We start from the raw sequence: 23,451 nt of genomic DNA, 5'->3' as shown, positions 1-23,451 counted from the left end.
TTGCTGTTTGTGTATCTGTGTGTTTGTATGTGTAAACAATTATGCTGACTTCTTTAGATTGGGAGTTGGCTACACTCGACTTGCCTTGCAAAGACTGTAGTGAATACGAGTTTTCTTATTGCCTGACAGGACATAACCTACCTCTGTTAAATTCAATTTGAGTGTGAGCACAGCAGAGTGGATAGGCTTTTACAACTGTGTGTGTGTCTGTTAGAGACAGTCTTGTTGTTGTTGTTGTTGCTTTATATGATTATCTGTTGCGGAAATTGTTTTGCTGTTACGTGTAATAAAACTCGAGATTAGAAAATTTGTGGCAGACATTAAAGCAATTGAAAGTGATGTTTATCGCAATAAAAGGAAAAATATGTTTTAAGAGGTGTTACGCATTTAGGCTAAAGTCATTAAAAGATATCTTGCGAAATTAAAAGTGTTAACGTTGAATTTAAAATTACCATTTTATTTTAAGTAAACATATGGCATTAAAGATATTATTTCAAAACTAATGTAGTCAAAGTAAAAGTGGATGAAAAAAGTAGAATTCGTTCATATACGCCATTATCATGGAGAAGAAGTTGGCTATGAGGCAGCTTACAAGTTTCCGAGTCCTTTCATAGATGAGAAAACTTTCTGCGATGCATTCACTTCTGTGAAAGCTTTGGAAAGTCACAGATCAACTTCAAAGATCTAAGCCAATTCAAAAAAAAAAAAACGTTTAAGAACAAAAATGATAACAACTTCCTAAGACTAAGTGGTTTTAAACTGTGATTAGCCTCTGTTTCTTAGAAATGCATACTCCTTCCACATTTCAAAGATGGGAATAACGACTGTAAATTCTGTTAAATGTAAAATGAATCATCCATGCATTTACCTACTAGCATCGAGTGATTACCATAAAGTAGATCCAACATTATCACTTGGCTTTTATGGAATGATTTCTGAGATATTGAACTGAGAGATGTTGTAAGTTATATTAATATCATATATATTGCCGTATTAGATTCAGAAAGTCTTTTCAAGGATAGCAAAATTGATCTCATAACTCCCGATGTATTTTTTTTTTCTCTATCTTTAATATTTCAACTGAAATTTTTATTAGATTACATTGTGCCAGGAGTTCAAAACGCTGCCAATTTTAACTCGTAAAACAATACTATAACGTTATAACTACTGACTGAGTTACCTGAATCGATAAAGTAAGCAGTACTCTTAGAAACTATACTCTAGAATGGTTCCTGTTCTAGAAATTCTTGGTGATAACTTCTACGTTATACTATGTCACATTTATCATAATGCATACTTCAATTGTGACAGTCACTATAAGGTTAGGAATGACCAAGAATATTAGTGACAGCATTTTCAACTTTATTTTTTAGTAATACTTTAAATCTTATCCATGCTATAATTTAAATGGTTGTAAAAATTTTTCTTTCTTGATTTTCATCTCTGTTTTTTGCAATTATTATTATTTGTCTTACTATTTTTATTACAATATAGTCAAATGAAAGTCTTTATACCATCGATTTTCACAGTCTTTAAAATATAATAGAATGTTAAAAGTGTACTTATTCCATCTGGTTTTACTATAATGAAAATTGAAACTATCAAAACAAATATTCCTTAACTTTGTCACTTCGAAATATTAACCATTATTTATGTTTTACTACTACTTTTTAATAATTTACCTATCTTCACCGTGTAAATTTCAGTTGCACCTAACCCAAATTCTCCGCAACTTTGCACTTATACACTTTGCACACAGCATGGGAAAGGACCAAGAATTTTTGGAAGCTGCACGCAATGGAAATATTTCTTTTATTGAAAAAGTACTTAGTCAAAAAGCGAAACGTGCAGGACCCTTAGCAAGTTTACGTCGTGGACCAGGTGTTAACGTACAAGATAGCGGAGGTTACTCTGCGTTGCACCATGCATGCATTAACGGACATAATGATATTGTTCGATTGCTCTTGGCACATGAAGCCTCACCCAATTTACCGGACTCACGCGGTTCATCACCGCTGCACTTGGCTGCTTGGGCGGGACATCAGGAAATCGTAAAAATGTTACTATCACATCCATATAGACCAGCTAATCCTAATTTACAGGTAATACCTATGAAACAACTAATTCAATACATTCTATTAAATTTCTTATTCTCACAGACTATTGAACATGAAACACCACTACATTGCGCTGCACAACACGGACACACTGGTGCATTAGCAGTGCTACTAGCACATGATGCGGATCCAAATATGAGTAATACACGAGGGGAAACACCTCTAGACTTAGCTGCACAATATGGCCGCCTATTAGCAGTACAAATGCTCATACGCGCACATCCTGAACTGATAGCGATTTATAGTAATAGTGCCATTGAAAATCAACATAGATCAAGACATTCATCACCATTGCAGCACTCGGGATCACTATCAACATCTTCACCTTCATCACCATCGGTAATTTCAGCGCCAAGTACACCAACACGTCATATATTTCCTCATACTTGTTTACATTTGGCCAGTCGCAATGGACACAAAAATATTGTCGAAGTTTTATTGGCAGCCGGTGTAAGTGTCAATCTACTAACACCTTCCGGCACTGCCCTGCATGAAGCAGCATTGTGTGGCAAAGAATCAGTTGTGCGTACACTACTCAAAGCTGGCGTAGACTTAAATGCCACCGACGCCGAGGGACGCACTGCGTTAGACATTTTGAAAGAGTTTCCACCGCACGTCACCAAACATATAATTGCCGTGATAAATAGTAAATTAACTTTCTCGAGATTTGGTCTTCACTCTTACTTATTAAATATTCATTCATTACTGTTTTCAGATTTTCGCAACCAAATGGATACAGACGATAGTGAAGAGGTTGTTTACCGTCATCCACAGCCACAACCTCATAGCAACAACAGCAACAAACACTATCAAAAGCAGCAACACAATAACCATTATCACTTCAACTCCAATAATCATCTGCTTAATCACTCACATTCCATGCAGCAGTCGTCATACAACAAGCAGCGTTACAGCAGCACTGGAGTTTACAATGGTGGCAAATCCCTAGATAGTGGATTACAGCCTGAAGATGCAAATAGTGGTGGCCGATATTACCATGATATTAACTCCCCTGTACATAGTCATTCCAATAATTCACAAAAGTAAGTGTAATAGAATTGGGCTTTCAAATATGGACATACATTCAGATCGCAAATCAATCATACAAAGTAGCAAATGACACTTCATAGACATTTGAAAATAATTAGTTTAAAGTGTGATTCAGTTATCATTGTCAATCAGTAAGATTTATTTAACAAATAATATCAAAAACCACGGATTTATGGAATTACTTTCGTTAATCATAAAATTTTTTGTAACATTTGACTTCACATTATGTGAATAAGAAAATAATCCAAGAAAAAGACAATTTTGAGAGGCTATCATATCATTATCACTACTTTTTTACTTATCTAACCTTTATATATCATACATATCCTCAAAAAAGTTTAAGTATTTTGTCAGATCTTTAGTAAATCACATAAAGAAAAATTATTTTGTAATAGAAGTTATTAAATATTTTAAAATTAACCAGAAAAAAGTTGTTATCACAGTGACTTATCAGTCGACAGTCGACAAAAAAAAAAACAATTTTTGCATAAATATGTATCTTACGATATACTAAACTCATATAATAAAAATAATCAATCACGTTTCTGTATAAAAATATACCTAAAATAAATCCTATAATAGAAAGCAATTAACCTGTCTCTTGTAGCTCCAGGCAGGATAGTTTGACTTACAAAAGTAGGCCCTCAAAACTCAATAATTTGAATTTAATTTCATTTTTATATTATATATTGCAATGAAACTGTATTTAGTGACGCTCTACAGGATCCCAGAACCAATAGTTCACACAATAACTATTTTCATTTTAACTCTCGAACTCAAGTCAGATGAAAGGAACATTTATTGACGACTTTGAATATGCTCTAAACAATTTACATTACATTCTTCATTAATCCTTTCTATGTTTTCTTTAGTGAAATGGGCATAAGCCCTTCATCTTCCATGAGTAGTTTTGATCCAGCTACAGTTTCTCCACGTTCTCGCTCCTCAACAGGTAAGTAAAACAAAATAATCACTTAATTTCTTTCATTTCGGAAACTTCACTTTATTTATTTTACTTAAGGTGGCATAATTGGGAGCAATATTCCCCACTATCCTTTAAGTAGTTTTGCCCCCGTTGGAGCACCACCTAAAAAACCACCGCGGCGTAATTTATCAGTATCGCCAACACATACTGGTCAAGTATTTAGCTACACCTCACCTAATCATCAGCAATCGTCATCTGCACGTCGCCACCAACGTAGTCCCTCATCGAATGACAGCCCCTACTCTCATCAAAGCCACGGTAGTGTAAGCGGCATTAGTTTTGATGAGAATCAAATGCGTGATCGTCAGCATGGCTTGTTTGCAAGTGCACGTGAGAGTACACGCTCAACGGCCGGCATTTCTATGAGCTCAAGTAGTAAGTAGAATTTAAATTTAGAATAATTCAGGCAAACATTTTGTCATATGCTTAATGCAATTGTAATTATAATGTATTATTTATTAATCAGCTGATATGTTGGAGAAACGAAACTATTCTCAAGAAAAGTATAATGAAAATTATGTGCCAAATTCAAATCAGGAAATGACCAATTCAATGAAAAGACCAATACCTACGCCCCGTAATGTTGGAAGTATTTCAAAAGAAATTATAAACTGTGAAAATCCTACACTTAAATCCTATAATCCAAATAGAAAACTTAAAAGAAATCGTAACAGCTGGTAAGTTCCAAATGCTCCATATATCTAAATTCTCTTCAGTTGTATTCTATTGAACATCTCTTAATTCATTATTCGTTTATTATTTTTTTAATCTTGTTTATTTCTTTTTAGTTCCATTCAGATGAATGATAAGGAACATTACTCTATGTCGAGTGACAGTAACAGTGATGCTAAACAACAAATACCCAGTAGTCCCACTAATTATCAACAGCCACCGACACCTGATCATCCACCACCATCATCTAGCCAAGCTGAACGTACCATACACGAACGTATTCGCCCTTTAAGTCAAGAATATAAAAGAAGATCTGCACTACTACAACAACAAATGATGATTGATTTTGGCACCTCACCGCCAAGGCAATTACCTGCTGCACCAGATGCTTGCGAATATATTTACTCACATTCACCTACAACAAATCCAACACTGCCATTATATAATGCCAGCGGTATGCAAGGCTCTTCTGGTTCGCTAAGTTCCAGTGTATCTCTATCTGATCATAGTGTTTCCACTGATTGTGTAGAAGAATTTGTGGGAGATAATCCTTTTGCCGGGCTCTTTAAGGGTTCCACAATTAATGTACGATGTAATATGTCACTAGCGGCCCTTAATAAACAGACACCAAAAACCAATCCACAACATAGTTCTTCAGTTTTAGTTATGGAAGAGCCACAAAAGCAACGAACACGACCACCGATACCAACGAAACCCATTTTGCCTGAACGTAAAGTATTTAAGCCACCAATACCACAACGCGCTCACACAACTGAAATCACTACAAGAAATGGCAGCAGCAATGCTGAAGAAAAATACCAACACAACGAGAAATCCGAAGTACCGCCCAAGGATGATGTTAGTCGCAAAAGCTTTAACAGTCACTCCGATGAACGCAACGATAGTTCTAACGAAGATACAACGATAACTACTAACTCTGAGCAGCAAAGTAGCATTTTAAGTCCATTCAATGCGGAGGAAGCGCGCAAAAAAATATCAGAAATCATTGAGTCATTCGGTAGTGGTATACTAAACACCAATATAACACCCACACATGATGTTGAGCTAGATTTTGATGACATTGATGTACCGCATGCACGTCACGAACTGGCTGTGAGATTACGTAGCGCAGGTTTGTTACATTTGGAACGCATTCTTTTTGAAAATGGCTATGATCACCATAAATTCATGGTAGGTCCTTATATTGCATCCAACACACAATTAATTAAAAATTATTTGTTTATTATTTGTATGTACTTCTAGAACGGGGTCTTTGAAGAATCAGATATACAACTCATACATATACCTGAAGAAGACGGTAAAAAGTTATTGCGATTTGTGTATCTCCTACCAAAACCAGAATTTCAAGCTCAAATACCGCTTAAAACACAGCAAGAAAACAAGCCAACTAATTCTGATGCGGTAGAAACTAAAGGTGTTGCTACATTAACACAATGGCTCAATAGCATAAATCTTCCAGAATATATTGAATTCTTCAAGTAATAAAAAATTGAATACAATATATCAGTTTGTTAGAATTTTTTACTGATAATTTTTAATTTCTCATTTTAGTAAACATCTTTATAATACTATCGATAGCGTTTTAGGGGTTTGGGATGTGGAATTACAGACTGTATTAGAAATTAACAAACTCGGACATCGTCGACGAATTCTACAATCGGTAGCGTATATACGTAATATGCGTGAACCGAAATCTGCCAAGACACCTTTAGGTGAAAATAATGAAACGAATAAGATTAACATAAATGGACCAAAAGAACCACAACAACAACCTCAAAGGTCATCGATTACTAGTTATCGCAAAAATAGGTAAGAGTGATCTATGATACACACTATGGGCATTTTTTTATCAGTTTGTCTGATAATTTAGACCTGCTCCTCAACCACCTACTCCCAAACAACAACAACAACAACAACAGCAACAGGAACCAGAACCAGAACCAGAATTACAGATACGTGCACCATCTGAACTACTTTTAGACTTGCCGGCTAATTTACGCACAAAATGGAGGCACTCAGCAAATGTTTTACTTAATGAACAGATCAAATATGAAGTTTATGTGAGTGAAACTATAATATTAAGAATAATATTTAATTAGTTTATTTAATTTAATTAATTAGACTTATAGCAAACCTAACATTTACAAATATCCTGTGTTGGACGCTAGTGTCTAAATATGCAGAAAACTTAGTTATTAAAAAAACTTCATTTCAAATCCATTAGTTTAGTCTCAAACTCAAATAAGGTTACCTATAAAAAATGCAAGAAAGTGTGCGGCTATTTTTTAATTTCTAACTATAAAAGTAGTTGCAATCAATTGCCCCTGTCAACATACATTGTTCTTTTACCCTTGATAAAGCATATTGAATTGATATGCGGCAAGAAGTTTCGAGACTCAATAAACTAATATGGTATTCTATCACAAAGTATAAATACATTTTATAGAAATATACGAATACGGTTTTAGCTCAATCCTATTGAGAATCTATTACATCTACTATATATAGTTTAACTACCGTATCAATGAAGTTGCTTATTTCTCATGCGATATTCAATATCATTTACTTAATTATCTATTAAATAAACATTGAAACCGAATGTAACATATTTGTTGCTCAATGAGACTAATTTCAAATGGTAGCAACATTTCCAGATATTTTGCGTCTGCATAAAGATATATTCCCCTAAACTCCTTATTATAACATAGATCAATAACTCCTCATCAAGTTAAATAATTTTGTACTGCAGTTCTGCGTTCATTCAAGCTTCTCCGTTTTTGTATCTGTTCAATGGCGTCCGACAATACCTGTCCTTTCAACGCTACGACCAGCTTTTTAAAGGACATTTACCTCAGCTTTTGTTTAGAAATGTTATCATAATTATTTCTGAGCGATCCAAAATTGTTTTTTATTAAGGCAGAGTTATTTATTATACAATAATGTTGACATCGTAAACCAGACAACGCCTCGTAATCGTAGAAGTTACTTTCCAACTGTTTCCAAGAAAGTGGATTCTAAAATGACTACTCATATAGCTTATTTCTTCTATTCACAATCTCTTTTATTTAAAAAGTTATAGTTATTTATAATACAAAAATATGGACATTGTAAGCCAGAAACCCCTCGTAATCGCAGAAGTTACTTTTCTACTACTTCCAATAAAGTGGATTCTGAAGTGATTACTCATATAGCTTATTGCTTCTATTCACAGCGATCATATATCTAAAATAGTAGAATTTTTCAACGTTTTGAAATTGTTCTGCTCCGACATTCAGTGATGCAGATACTCACTGAGGTATTGGCCCACATAATATATTTATTTATGTATTTGTGAGTTAACACTAAAATTAATCAAAAAAATAAGTTTTTTAATATCTTTTCTACTTGCATCACCAAAAACGATTAAATTCAATACTAAAAATACACTTTACTTCCACTTCAAATAAGATGAGGATATTATCCATGTATATAAGTGTATACCCAAACTTCACATAAGGGATTTGACATTTTCCGAATAACTTGTATTATAGGATTAGGAATTTTAAAACTTAATTAAATTACATTCTTGTTGTATTGATATCTTGATTATTAACCGTCTTAACTATTACTCCACTTTACAATCTCTCAAATAAAGAAACAATCAAAAGAAAATGTTTTGTTTGAATCAGTTAAAATGAAATCCAACTAATTTCACTTAGTCTATCTATATATTCTAAATTATTTTTTTTTAAGTTCTTAGATATTGCTAAACACTTGATAGGGTGTTAGGTAACATTGTTTTACTAAATGCCCCAGAAAACATACATGTATTATTTTAAAATAAATAAAAACATGCTCCCTTCATATGGATGAGTGACGTACCCAGGAAGAGGATAAGAATTTATGGATCAAGTTTCCCCCTTAAAAATATGATATACATACAATATACTGCAAAAACGGAACTTAAAAAAAATTTTTTCTAGCAGACCACACATTTTCCCCCCTAGAATATTCCGTTAGATGTCACTTATAAATATTAATGTTACTAACACTAAAATTTGAATTAAATAATTAATTAGTTTTCTAACCAATTGCCTATTTCCTTAAAGTAAAATATGACTATTCCTTCTGTTCTCACATGAGACTAACTTACATGACAATGATTTTGTTCTGCTTTCCATTTAACAGTATTTGGGCTCAACGGTTGTGAAAGAATTACGTGGCACTGAATCGACTCGTAAATCAATACAGAAACTAAAACGTGATGAACAAACAATATCAAATATGATGATGTCTTCCGTACCAGAAAATGCTGAACAACAAAAACGACAACGTAAATTAAATAGGAATACTTCGTTTAATAGACAGAAACGTGCACTAGTCTATTTGGCCATATCCCATCGTGGTGTAGAATTCATTGATATAAACAATAAGGTTAGTAAACTAGTAACTAAACTGCTTATTTATATGTATAAACTAAAATATAATATTAAATAAATATTTTTCCCTTGAAGCGCGCAATATGTGAACATGAAATACAAAACATTAATTGCGCTTGCCAGGATTCAGATGACTTAAGACATTTCGCGTATATAACCAAAGAGAATGACATGCACTATTGTCACGTCTTCAATGTGGAAAGTACGGTAAGTGTAAACAAATATATGGGAAAAATATATATATTTTTATATACATATATGTGTTACACAAATACCATAATCATGAATTTATAAGTAAACACTGAAAACTAAATGTTTCCAAAACATATTGAAGTATATATACATAAGCCTCTTACTAAATTTAAACAAATTAATTTATTTATTATATTAAACTGATTTTATTTATTATAACAATTAACACTTCCTCTACACTTTAGGATCTGGCAACTGAAATTATATTAACTCTTGGGCAAGCTTTTGAGGTTGCCTATCAGTTAGCATTGCGTGATGGGATTATATGCTCATCGAGCGCTCTGGAAAACATCACAGTTCCAGATGAGACTATTGTTGTTGATTTAGCAGTACCACAACAAACATAAGATAAATAAAAGACCAAAAAGAAAGACCACTATATATGAATATTCAAGTACATAAACATATATATTTATAAAACTTTTGAATACTTAGCTCAAGTATTTATATGAAGTAGTGAAGCATCTCATACAAACTATATTACTGATGGATTCGTATATGGATTTTAGTTAACATTTATTTTAATTGATGATATATCCTGCAGATATATTAGACTCAGAATAAGTGGATATTTTAAATTTTCGGAGACTTTTTTTAATAAAAACCTTCACTCTTTTGTGAAAAAAGATATTATTCATATGTTTATATACACAAATAACCAAAGTAAAAAATTTATCAAAACTAGTCGTTAATACACTCATACTATATAAAGATATATTAGTCATAATATAGAAAATTTTAACAAAATATTTTTAAATTAATTTATTTAAAATTATTTCATTTATTGTAATTAATTTTATTTTTTGGCACAAAAAAAATTTTAAACAGTTTTAATTTTTAAAAATATACAAGGCAGTTTTTTAAAAATTTACTTAGTCTTAAGTTAGACAAGATATTAAAAACTGAACTATACTTTTTTATGTATATACTTATATGAATTAAGACATTTGTATTTATATTTAAAATACCGCACAACAATTTTTAATAGCACAAATGTTAATATTGAGCTTAAAACAATCAAAGTAATAACATTTTAATTTAATGGAAATATTTTTAGAAGTCATTATGCTGCACTCAATGGTTTATGCATAGCTGCTTGTACTCCATTTTTATTGATACCTTATAATATTGAGTCCATAACAACATAATTCTAATGCAGAACAAAGATTTTTCCGCCTTATCCCAGATAATATGCTATACTACAACGAATTATTGCAGTTCATAATTTATCATCTCCATTTTATTGATCATAGCCACTATTTTAACATTATATCCTTGATAACGTGTCATAAGTATGAGTAAGTAAGATGAGTGAGTATTCATTATATTCATTCTAAGTGATTCGTTCCAAATTGAAACGCTAAGAAACGCTTGTCTAATACAATAAAAAATCTCTCACCAGTATATTATAAGTATTTGCTTTAGCAATCAGGTGTTCTGAAATAATAAAAAATTTATAGAAGACTCGTCTTAGAAAATACAATCTCAATGAAAAGACACCAGAACACCGACTGTGCTTAGGGTTGGCCAGAACTAGGCTTAAGTTCTGGAATCCACCTTCTTAAACACACTCGGCGATATCTCCAGCAGTAACATTGGCCAGACCCTTGTCTTTATAAATGCCTCTCGCTAGATATTACGAGGATATGTGGATTCAAAACGGCTTTCTTATCTAATTAATGACGCTCCGTACCTCCTCCCATCACAACTAACTTACTAATTAGAAAATAAAATATAAAAGAACTGAAATGATCGAGACTACTTTACAATTTCCCTCAATGCAAGACTTTTATCATTACTATACGTGCCTACCAACCACAACTAACTAACTAACTTATTGCAACCGTACAGAAATTCCCAATTCAGGAGAGTTAACATTTGTTAACTGCTTAACGTTCTAACGTAACTGTAATTACTGTTGTTTGTTCGTTTCAAACTCTCTTCCAACCTTATGCTCCAAGAAACCAGCGTTTATGTTTTTACTCAAAAACTTTTATTTTTCTTTTTTTTGCTCTCTTGTAGTATAGCTTCTTACTATTCGCAAGTCTTGTTCAAATTTTTAATTTTTGCTGCATTGAGAGCAAATATGAAATGGAATGCATTACAGTACTTCTGTAAGAAACCCTAAGATTGTGGTTTTGATTGGCCATATAGTAAGTGCTTCATACTTTATTCTTATGAGCTTTAAGCTCTTCATAAGCGAAACTAACACTTCCACACAACAATGTAATTAATCACTGAACTTTTGCAATTTTGAAAGAGCGAGTAAATTCTTTCTTAATTATACTTATGAGTACCATATCCTTCAAAAGGAAATAGTGTCAAAATTTTTGCTTTTTTACTATATAATTTAACAAAGTCATTGATTTTAAAAAAAAATAATTCCTACTGTTATACTTATATCTAAATTTAATAAGTTCATTTCGTAATGTTTATTTTCTCTAGCCTAATTTTTGATATCAGTGAAAAGTTCAAAATCAGTAAAAAAATAAATATATATTGTAATTTGATGTGTAAACAGTAAATGCAAAAAGTGTACTGGAAATCAAATATACTTTTCAACATTATTCAATTTGAATAGATTCTGTAATATATTTAAAAATAACTTATTCACGTGTTTGTGTTTTGCAATAGAATTTTAAGTTTCTACTACGTTATGATAATAGAGATATATTTCTTACATTCAATATTTCTCTGTTGCCATATCTCTCGTTCTCTCTCTCCTTCTCCTTCTCCCTCTCTCCCTCTCTTTCTATATATATTTCTTTCTCTCCGTCTCTCTCGCTCTCTTTCTCTCCCCCCCCCCCTCTTTCTCCCTTTCTCTTCCTTTACAATTACTTTTTTTTTCTTCCCACATTGTTTTTTCCCTGTCCCTTTCATCCAACTTAGGACTAAACTATAGTTGATAGCTACAGTAACTGGCGGTTTTTACTCTAGCCCAATTTTATGGAATATAATGACTATTGTTTAATCGTGCGCAGTGCTACAGAAATTGGTCTACTCTATTTCATTTTTGACATTCCTAGCGACTTAACTTGCTACTGTAGTTCAACCGTACATTAGGCAGCTATCTATTTCTCTACCTCTCTCTCTCTCTCCCTCTCTCTCTCTCTCTCTCGCTATCTTTCTCTCTCTCGCTATCTTTCTCTCATTTTCGGTTTCTGCTATTTCCTCCATCTAAAATACTTCTTTGTTTATTCTTCCATAAATTAAGCTTCCATTTTGCCATATCGATCGCAATGTTAGAGAAAACAAGCAAAATGTAAACCCTGAAGTGCAGATCTTTTAGGAGTAATGATGACTGCAGCTATTTCGACTGTTATTATGTATAAGTATTTTTTTTATAAAATCGATTTTTAATTACTTTTTAAAACTTTTAACAAATGTTAACATGAGCATTTAAATTTTAAAATTTAAACATATACTGCAGCATTTATATAAAAATTAAGCGTGTAATAATCTTGCACAAAATTAAGAATAAATTTAATATTAAAATCTAAATATACTTATATATGAATAATTGGCTTCAATGTAAAAAATTAAAATACAACAACTCTATACATACAATATATCAAATTAAAAATAAAAAATTGATGTAAATTTTTAAAATTTATTGTTGTTATTTGAAAATAAAAAATTATAAATAAATTGTAGCAATTATAAAATCATATCTAAATCAATGTTTCTCAAATAATTGGCATATTAGTTATATTAAAATAAAGAACTATTCGTGAATGTTAAAATCTATTAAAATTTAAAAATATATATTATATATAAAATTAAAGTTATAAGCAGCTGCTTACAAAAAAATGTTTTAATATAATCCATAAAAAAATTTATGCAATTTATTTCCGTGCAATATTTTATTTAAATATAAGCTTTTATTAGTTCAAAATTTGTTCATTTATATACATATATATATATATATTAAATACATGTATGAAATATTTTTTAACTTTTAAAAGATTTTATAGAGGTTTAAATTATTTTGCGCTTATGTGTTGCTTTCCATAATAGCCTGCTTTCCGGTACAAGTTTTTCTAAGAAGTACCTTTACTATTTAATATAAAAAAAATTGTTACTTGATGAGTTTAAATTGTATCTATTGAAATTGTGTGAAAAATGTATTTTCTATTTAAAAGTCTATAAATATACACAAATAAATCTATTTAGCAGACTTTTTAATAATTTGACAGACATATGTTATTAATATTAATAAAACAGAAAATGAATATTAAATCAAATTTAAAATAATGAAACCATAATTGTTGAAGAAGGGCTTTATGCAGATATTCTCACTTATATTCCACATCTATTTATTTCAAATATATTATATATATAAAACGAAATAGAAAACATAGAATTAAAAGATATATATTTCAAATTTTGAATATCTGTAGAATTCTATTAACAAGTTTAAAGAGATTAACAATATATATACAAATATAAAAATCAATAATAAAGTCTATTGTGAAAACTTATTTTCTGGAGTTTATTTAAATTTAATTGCATATTATTTATATTTACTTTAAGGTACCCATAAATTCAGAATTCCTATGATCAGAAAATAAAAAAGTTAGTATAATTTCTTAAATAAATTAAATTATGTTTTTTTAAATATCCATTAGAATGAACTCAATGAAATTTTCTTCTACCTAATACATGATTTAAAATAAAACATTAATCGGAAGAAATAATCGCAGTGTTTAAAGATTAAACACTAAAACAGAGATTCCAATCTTACTTAGCAATTTCAGTGAGTTTTCCTTATTTCACCAACTTAATTCTTTGCAGCAAGTCCTAACTAGCATCTATCTATCGAATGTTTTTTAACTGTATAAAAACTTAAAATGATAATACAAGACAGAAATATTATTGGAATGAAATTTTTCGTGGAATTTATTTTTCAAATATGATTTCCATCAGTATTATTATTTATATTGTTAAATGCGCAATCCTTCAATCAGTTATATATGAGATTGTCATTTTGCCCGCTTGGAAAATAAAAAATGGCTAGCCAACTCGGCCTGCAAACGTATGCTAAATAGCAAACGTTCGGGAGTACAGATGCAATGAGGTATAGCTAAGGACAGTTACAAGTTACATGGTCTAATCGATCAGTCCAATTTTTGACTTTTGTTGCAATAAATGTGGACGTTTGGCGTCAATCGTCAATGGTGGCATAAACATTGGCTTTCAATGCTTCAAGAGTTGCTGGTTTATCGGCATAAGCCAAAGACTTAACGTAGCCCAATAAAAAGTAAATGAGGGGCGTTAAACCGCACATAAAAGGGGGCCAGGGGATAGTTAACAGAACCAGCAAAATGATTTGTTACGAAATTGATTTTGCAATAAATCGCTTAAATTGTTAAGTGCGCTGTGTGGCAAGTTGCGCCATATATCGCCTTGTTGGAATGAAATATCGGCGATGTTTAACTTATTAACTTTTGGAAACAAAAATTCAATTAGCATGGCTCGATAGTGCTCGCCATTCACCGTAACGAAAGCTCCTTCCTCATTTCGTATGATATAAGGACCGATGATGCCGCCAGCATGAAAACAGTTAATTTTAATGAATGTAATGGTGACTCAGTAACAGCTTGAGAATTATCTTTGCTCCTTATGTGAGCTTCATCGCTAAACACAATTCATCGAAGAAGTGCTCTATGAACTTCGTGAGCAGATGTTTTGTTTTTTGCAAAGTAAATTTTTACCACTTGGACGCATTGTTCTAGCGTTAAACAAGTGATCGAGATCATTACAATCTTTTAATAAATAGAGTTTAAGTGATCATAAGTTTTTCAGTAAAGTTGTTCAGCCATAAAAAATTACCTAGACGAAATAACGAATATGTTATGTTTAGATTGAAGCGATAAGTTTTACACTTCTTAAATAATTGACAATATCTCTACCACAACTTGACGTATATTTATTTTTAAAGCGTTGTGAGTTTGAGACTTTTCCACGTGAACACATTGCTTGGCATTATATTATCCAAATGATGAAGCATAATAAATCGTGTTAGTGACTAACACGTCTGGAAAATAGTTATCACTACAAAACTAAATAAGGACATGCTGACTCTCTCTGTTATAACCACAAAACATTCATTATCAATTGCGCTCCAAAACAATTGCTTATGATGTGGCTATAGAGATCAAAATTAACGACTTGTGTGACATCTTCGTCATTTTTCTAAGAGTATGGACATATCAGATATATAGCTAAAACGACACACTATCTATATACATGAATAACTCCAAATGCGACAATTTTAAGACATTCCGCGGTTGGTAAATGATCAGTACTGAAAAATGACATTCCGAAAGGGAAAACGCCTTTACAAAAGTTTGGTGGCATCTGAATCAGAATCGTTGTTTCCTTAATGATGTTTGTACACCATTTCCTTTTTTTAAATTTAAATTTAATAGATATATGTTCCAACTAATTTTAAGCAAACTAAAAATTGTTAGCAACATCTTTTTGAAATGACAAATATTAAGATTGTCTTATATCTTATATAAAATGCAGCAACGCAGCTTGCATATTTAAAGAAAACATAAAATATTGGTTTCGTAGAATTACCACATTCTTTCTATGATCCTGCCTATAATTTGTGGCATTCGCAATACTGCTATTGCTATATATGCTATGGATTTTTTATATTATATATTCTTTCTTTCCCATTATTTTATCAATATAAGCCGACGTGACTACATATATGGTTACGTCCAACAGGATTAAATCCAATTAAGCATTTGACATTTCATGTCACTTCAAACTATAAAACAATAGTGTACAGCATAAAAAAATTCAAATACTTTCCCATACTAATATGTACAATGTTTTTCATTAGCAAATCGCTAAAAAAATATATTTACCTCTAAAATTTAATAGAAAAGTAGACTTAGAATGAAAAAATCTAAGTATTATAAATTCATGTGCAAATTCAAAAGCAATTTATCTGTCGGTAATATCGACTAAAGATTTATATACATGAACCTATATGCGTAATGAAACAAAGTTTAGAATATACATCTTGGTAATTGGTTGTTAAGAAGTCTTTATCTGACGAAGATTCTGAATGTTATTACTGCTTTCTGTGATATATTATAGATTGAGATAACAAAATTCCCATGACATACTCTTCCATTAAATTTCTTTAACAAATAGTTTTACAACGATATAAACATTATTTCAATACAAACTTTATGATATACATGATATGATATATCATGATATATTTTAGATATACATTAATATACATACGAGTACATATATTCATACATGAATGATTTTCACATACTAAGCAAAATTTACATTTGTGTGTCAATCTGGAACAATAGAAATAGTGTATAGTAATTGTTGAAATGGATTACGTTTCGTTTCTTCATGAAGACTTACTTTTAAGGGAGTATAAAATGTGACTAATTGCCTTGAACTGCAGTTATTATCAATAGAAGTCAGAATCTGCCATACAACTCTGTAGACCGGAGCCATATTGTGGATTAGGTTTGTCTACAACTGGGTCTCAGATTGATAAATGGGTTTCAGCCGAGAGGAAGTCGCTACTGGCGCGATATTCTAAGTAACCGTCAGACTAAAGAGCTAGTTCGTCCCTACAGTTATGATAAGATATCCTTCTTCAGCAGAACAGAGTTGAGATTGCTGGTGGTAAATTTAACGGATCACAATGGACTGCGTTAATACCTTAACGGAAAGGGTCTGTGCGAAAAGATAGATTGTCGACTCTGCTAAGAAGCAGACGAGATTTCTAGTCACATTCTTTGTGACTACCCAGCCTTGATCTAGGTCAGGAGGACGTCACTGAGTCGTGAACTACTCTCCCCTTCCGACGTTAGGAGGTCATCAACGGCTGACATTCTGGCTTTCATTCGGAATGCGGAATGTTTTCTCTTCGGTTAGAGTCTGTTGCAGCACAAAAGATCAACCATGGTCGCAGTGCTCCGCTCTGTTGGGAGCTGGTACCCTAATTATTTTTTTTCTATTTTATTCTACTATCAATAGAGAACATAAAAAAAAAAATTTTAAATAATTTTTTTGTGTCATGAATTAAACAATTTTCACTCGATTTGGTATTGATTGTTTGACGTTAACTAATAATAATTACTCCACCAAGAAAAATATAATAAAAAGCTGCACGTAATGGAATACAGACCCCTCTTAATGACTACTGTCCTTGTGTGAACTATTGGTTGTCTACTATTCACTATTAGTTCATACTTCATTTCTCTTCGAATCGGTAATGACTACAATAAATCCACAGCCCGTTTTTTCAAACCGAAACATTCTTCTGATCAAAAAGTTATATAATATCTTACTGTCAACTAATACGTCTTCATATTTCTAATTGTAATTTAATAGCGATTTCACTTCTTAAGACCAAAGTAAGCCTACTTTCTACTGATAGGCAACTGTCATGCACATTGTATACATAATGTATACTATACACAGACTTGTTACACAAAATCCAGATAACACCATTATATATTTGAAAGAATCTCTAGCGTATAGGAACTTGATTAAAAGGAACATTAAGTTAAGAGGAATTAATGTCTCCATATAGTAGAAGCAGACTTAAATAACATGAACATCCTCAATTACAAAACTAACGACTTTAACCATGTACATTAAGGTGTCCCTTATTTTTCAAAGTTTTAAATTTCTAACGCATAGGTCTTAGTTTTGTCCATTTGCCTCTAAAACACTCGGAAATAAATTTTTATCTTATTTAGAGTACGATAACCCGAGCCGACTTGCATCGAATCATGTTCATACATGTTGCGCGGTAATACGGTGCGTATTCGCGACATTTGACATTTGTTCTCAATTATTCTCGCGATTAACACGAAAACATATTAAACATATTTTCTTAGTAGGTCACGTAAATTATCAAATAACAGGCGCAAAGTTACTGTCTAATCGTCAGATAGGAAAAACTTTATCACGCCTAAGTTAGTTGTAGCTTTACATTGATGTCAATTAAGCATAAGGGATTCTGTCTATATACTTCAGGTTGCAATAGAAGCCCAAGATCTTAGGTGTGATGATTTTCCGATAAACAAATCGTTTATTCAACGTATTTGTACACGGAGTCGAAAAGATAGAGCGCAATCTATAAAATTAGATTTTCAGAATAATATGCCTGAAATGATGACCTGAAGTTGACGTGAGAAGTTCTACAGAAGAACGCCTGTCAATTCTAATTTCATTTGGAGAAAAGAAACAACTTCTAACTGTACCCAAACTAGAGAGCTCTTTTGGCCAGGATTAAGCTGAATCTGTGTTGAACACACTTTGTGACTGGAACCTTGATGACAAAGTACAAACTATGTGCTCTGACACAACTGCGTCTAATACAGGACAATTGAAAGGAGCTACTGTACTTTTGGAACAAAAACTATACAGGGAATTAATACTTTTTGCTTGCCGCTATCACCTTTACGAACTGGTTTTGTGTGTTCGAAACAAAAATCCACTAAGTCACAAGTAGCCCCGATATCCTACTGTTCAAAAAGTTTAGAGACAACTGGAAAACTATTAATCCTGCTACCATTGAAATATATACCGATAGAATAGATAAAATATACACTAAAAGATTTGTTGAGATTTTATAAACAAGAACTGTAAAAAACCATTGGACGTAACGATTATGGGGTACTAATTGAAGTATATATTATTTTCTGGAGCGATGCATCAAGCAAGGTGGATGGCTAGAGCTATTTGCTCTTAAAATATATGTTTGTTGCAATCCCAGTTCAAAACTAACGGCAAGAATAAGTGAGCACTTCAAGACGTCTGTTTATTTATTGCGGTTTTATATGTAAATCCATGGCTTGGATATAGTCTGGCGGTAAATGCACCAAATCAAGATTTGTGCTTTTTAAAGAGGCTTAAGGAATATAAAACTGTTGCCAAATTGATCTTTAAAGCAGCTCTGAGCAAGTTTAGTCAACATCTTTGGTATTTGTCAGAAGAAATTGCCGTTTTATCACTGACATTGTATTGAATTTCCAATGAGAGAGTTCGTATTATTCTGGGAAGTGATACATTCCATCTGAAGAAGATATGTCGATTTATATTATCGAATAAATAGTACTACTTCTTATACTGTTTTTAATAAATTGTTAATAATACTGCCTTATTTATTGTTGCAGGAAAATCATTAAGTTATTTTGTATCTGTCAAGAGCACAAATTTACTTTCTCGATTAAAAATTGATAAAAATTTCCTCCAGAGACCCGTTTCTACATGGGTGAAGATGTTGCCTAGGAGGCGAAAAGAAAAGTGCTTTCCTTAAGGGCAGTTAATGATACGGCTGAAAGAGCTGTAAAATTTATGCAAAATATTTATGGTTTGATCACTGCAAAGAAAGAGTAAAAGCAATTTTTGCTACGCTGTATTCAGGAGCATAGAAATCTGTATTCAGACTGTAAAAAAGATACCCTCAAAAGAATATATCCCGCCTGATCTGTATTTTTATTTTCTTTTAATAAATATTTCATAAAAATTTAAACATTTCAAAAGATATATATATATACAACGGAAAGGGTTAAAAACAGCAATTTTCAAAATCTTTAGAGCTCTGTCGGCACGGGTTAACGTTGACGTAGGAAGATGAAATTTTGTATTCAACTAAGTCTAGTTTAAAAAGAAATAGGTGGTATGCATTCCGATATCTAAAAAAAATTTTTTTTCACCCATATAAGGGACACCCTAATGTACATATATTAGAAAAGCAAAAAGAAAAGAAAGAGAAGGTTTGGTATGATATATTATAGCTAAAATGGTTAAGTTCCCATCAGTTAAGAATACCACTACATATAGTGTAGGGTGCAAATTATTTTATTCGATTTTATTTAAAAATTTTTTCTCTTAACTTTATTTTGATGGTGCTTTGCCGTTAATAATGCAATAAACCACGTCTGCTTGTTGGTTTTTATAAGGCTAAATGCGCGCGTTAAGCATTTGATCATGCGAATATTAATTGGCTACGTGCAATATACGAATGCACAGAGCATGAGGGACGCGAGGCATAGTACTCGAACGAAGCGGACAAAGATGCTGCGTGCGTTAAATGCTGCGTGTGAATTAGCGATTTCGTTAAAGTTTTTATTCGCATCAAATTTATGCGTTGGTATGTTTGAAAATGTGTGATTTCATTTGCGCATACGCATGCGCAGATATTTAGCAAAAATTTTAGATAGCGGCGTCTTTATAAAACTTATTGCTATTGTGATTAGTAGTTGTTTTCGTTGTTGTTAGCACTGCTGTTTAAGTTGCTAGTCACTGCTAGTTCGCTAGTTACAACAAATTGCATTAAAAACATGTAACCACAGTTAAATGACAACAACATTGGCAAGCACTTAAAGACAAATGTGACTTTGCTGTTTTCTTCTTAGAATACATCATCCTTCAACAGCAACCATACCCGCCGCACTGTTATAAAGTATGAGCTATAACAGTAATGTAATTTGTAGCACAGGTATGTTGCAAAGTTCTTACTCATCACAAATATGTAGCTTTTCAGCTCAAGTAGTGATATAAATATCTGTTTAAAATGATAAAAATATGTTTATAATTTTTTTATTTGTTTTAAATTTAAAATAATCATATTAAACATATTCAAAAAAAACATAAAGACCTCGTAAATTAGAGTACCTGTTATAATTAAGTAAATTAAGATCAAATTACCTGTTGATCTTAATTTACTTATGCCACGTTAATCTGCTAGATAAATAAATGCCTATAAAGCAACCGTTATATGCTTTAAGTATACTAGGCATACTATTTATTACATTTATCAGAGCAATTTATTAATAAGGTTGAAAGTCGTCATGTTAATGTTATAAACATATTTATATATTATTGAACATTAATATTAATCACAACATAATGAACTAATAATAATAATAACGAACCTAGCTGTTTATTTGTGACTCTAGCTTAGAGAAAACAATCGCATAACAGGTGTTGGAATATCTGTTCCTCGAACAATATAAAGACTACTATTAAAGTTTTAATAAGAAGGTCACTCAAATAGTGTATTTTATACAATTTTTAAGTCAGATTAAAATTATGAAAAAACGAATAAATATTTTTTATGATTTGTTGTCATTACAAAAATTATATCACGATTAGCACTAACTCGTCATGATGATTATCTCTCAAGTTATCTTAATTTTTTTTTAATTATTTCAGTCAATGTCAATTATTCCAAAATAATAACATTATTCGATGTCTTTAACTTTCAAAGTGCACAGCTATATAATGTTTATAGAACACATTTTCAATATATTATATATTTTTAAAATATACATACATTTATTACCGCTCTTCTCAAACTATTGCCATTGCTTTAGGTCCCGAACAATCTTCTTTATCCTTAATTTCTGCTGAATTAATTAATGTTGCACTTGAAGTGTCCGTCGAATCTGAACTACATGGTATGGACTCTAAAGACTTTTTCAAGCGTAACAATTCCGAAAGTCATAGGTTTATCAGGAACGTTTAAACAGTATCCCTATTAACAAAATCATTTAAAACCAACGCGTATTTTCATTTTACATTTTTCATTAAGCTGAAAGCCAGGAGACAAGAAAAAATATAAGCTGATTGGTTGGCTGATTATAGCAATGTAACAAATGAGAGGCGCATGGTAGAGTTGCAAAATATTGTCTAATAATATTACTATAGTAACACAGGGTTTCGGTAGTTATAATCTGAAATAGGTCATTCGATATATTTTGTTACAAGCTAAAAAAGAATAGTTAAATCTTACAACCAGATGTACAATTTCAAAAAAAATAACGGAGAATGATTAAATCGTATGAATACAGTTATATATATATACTAGCGGATCCGACAGAACTTGTTCTGCATGATATACTAAGCGATTAGGATATTAAACAAAGTAAGAAATTAAAGACAAATAATGTAATAATTTTGTTATTCTTTATTTTGAAATAATATCAATTTTTCTAAAAACAATTCGCAATAATCAATAATGTTTGTTTAATTTCATCTTAATGCGATTTGATGAACAATATTTTGAGGAGTATAAATGAATAATCTTGACGGTTTATAGCTTACCATTAAGTCTAAATATTGTAAGGAAGAAAATTTTATTCTTTCCCAAAAATGTAATTGCTTGATTAAAAGTTCTCAGCAATTGTACAGAATGATAAGAAAATGTGGTCTTCACTTCTCATCTGCTCAACTATATCAAACAAACAGATTTCGTATTTCATATCAAAAATTTTGAATAATGTCTTTTGTGCTTTCCCACTTTTTGTCTAGCGCTAAATGATGCGAGCGCATCTTTTGCTTAACGGTTAAATTATTAGGAAAATGGTTGAAGCGTGTAATTTGTAGTGTAAGGATTATCACAGGTTTATTGTATGTAATTGAAATTGCGTGACTTCATTTTTATTTTTCCTATTGATAGCTGAATTTGATTTGTTTTGCAGCTCTTAATTTATGTGCTGCTCAATTACAAGTACTTCTACGCAAAGCAATTTGTGCGATTTCAGAGTGCAACACAACAAACTGTAATATTTTTGCATTTGCAATCAATTTATTGGCATGTAAACAGTGTTAGTGCAAGATATTTATTATTTCTAATACATAAATTAAACAGCTTTTTATACAAATAATCCATAAAATCAACACTTCACGCTCCAACAATCAATAAATTTTTTAACTGAAACGCAAAAAGGCATAAAAATTAAAGACCTTCAAGTGTAAGAATAAAAAAATTAAAACCATCAATCGAAGCCTCTATTAAGGCCAAAATAATTTACACTACAAATGCATCCTTCATCATCATCATCATCATAGTCACAAGTAGTCGTGTCACCTATATCTATGCGTTTGCAGTTGTCGATTATGACGTCATCGTCGATAGACCTCACAT

At 31.5% G+C, this 23,451-nt stretch overlaps 1 protein-coding gene across 1 annotated transcript; it reads left to right on the top strand.

The window, feature by feature from the left end:
* Positions 1-1,712: 1,712 nt before the first annotated feature.
* On the top strand, positions 1,713-9,914 carry LOC119685416 (ankyrin repeat and sterile alpha motif domain-containing protein 1B-like). The gene is made up of 13 exons (XM_038099685.1): positions 1,713-2,102; positions 2,160-2,763; positions 2,833-3,160; positions 4,040-4,119; positions 4,189-4,527; positions 4,619-4,829; positions 4,941-6,015; positions 6,088-6,323; positions 6,397-6,654; positions 6,716-6,905; positions 9,013-9,258; positions 9,339-9,470; positions 9,701-9,914. Exons 1-13 carry the CDS (start codon positions 1,761-1,763, stop codon positions 9,860-9,862), a joined length of 4,203 nt encoding a protein of 1,400 aa, XP_037955613.1. The 5' UTR covers positions 1,713-1,760; the 3' UTR covers positions 9,863-9,914.
* The last annotated feature ends 13,537 nt before the right edge of the window (positions 9,915-23,451 follow it).

The sequence above is a fragment of the Teleopsis dalmanni genome, chromosome 2, assembly GCF_002237135.1.
Source record: "Teleopsis dalmanni isolate 2A chromosome 2, ASM223713v2, whole genome shotgun sequence".
NCBI lineage: Eukaryota > Metazoa > Arthropoda > Insecta > Diptera > Diopsidae > Teleopsis > Teleopsis dalmanni.
This window is presented reverse-complemented; position numbering and strand designations above follow the sequence as displayed.

Excerpts from the sequence above, each read along its gene's own strand:
- LOC119685416 (XM_038099685.1), top strand. The coding sequence starts at position 1,761 with ATGGGAAAGGACCAAGAATTTTTGGAAGCTGCACGCAATGGAAATATT. Across the intron at positions 4,120-4,188 it reads ACGTTCTCGCTCCTCAACAG|GTGGCATAATTGGGAGCAAT; the intron begins GTAAGTAAAACA and ends ATTTTACTTAAG. Across the intron at positions 6,324-6,396 it reads GAATATATTGAATTCTTCAA|TAAACATCTTTATAATACTA; the intron begins GTAATAAAAAAT and ends TTCTCATTTTAG.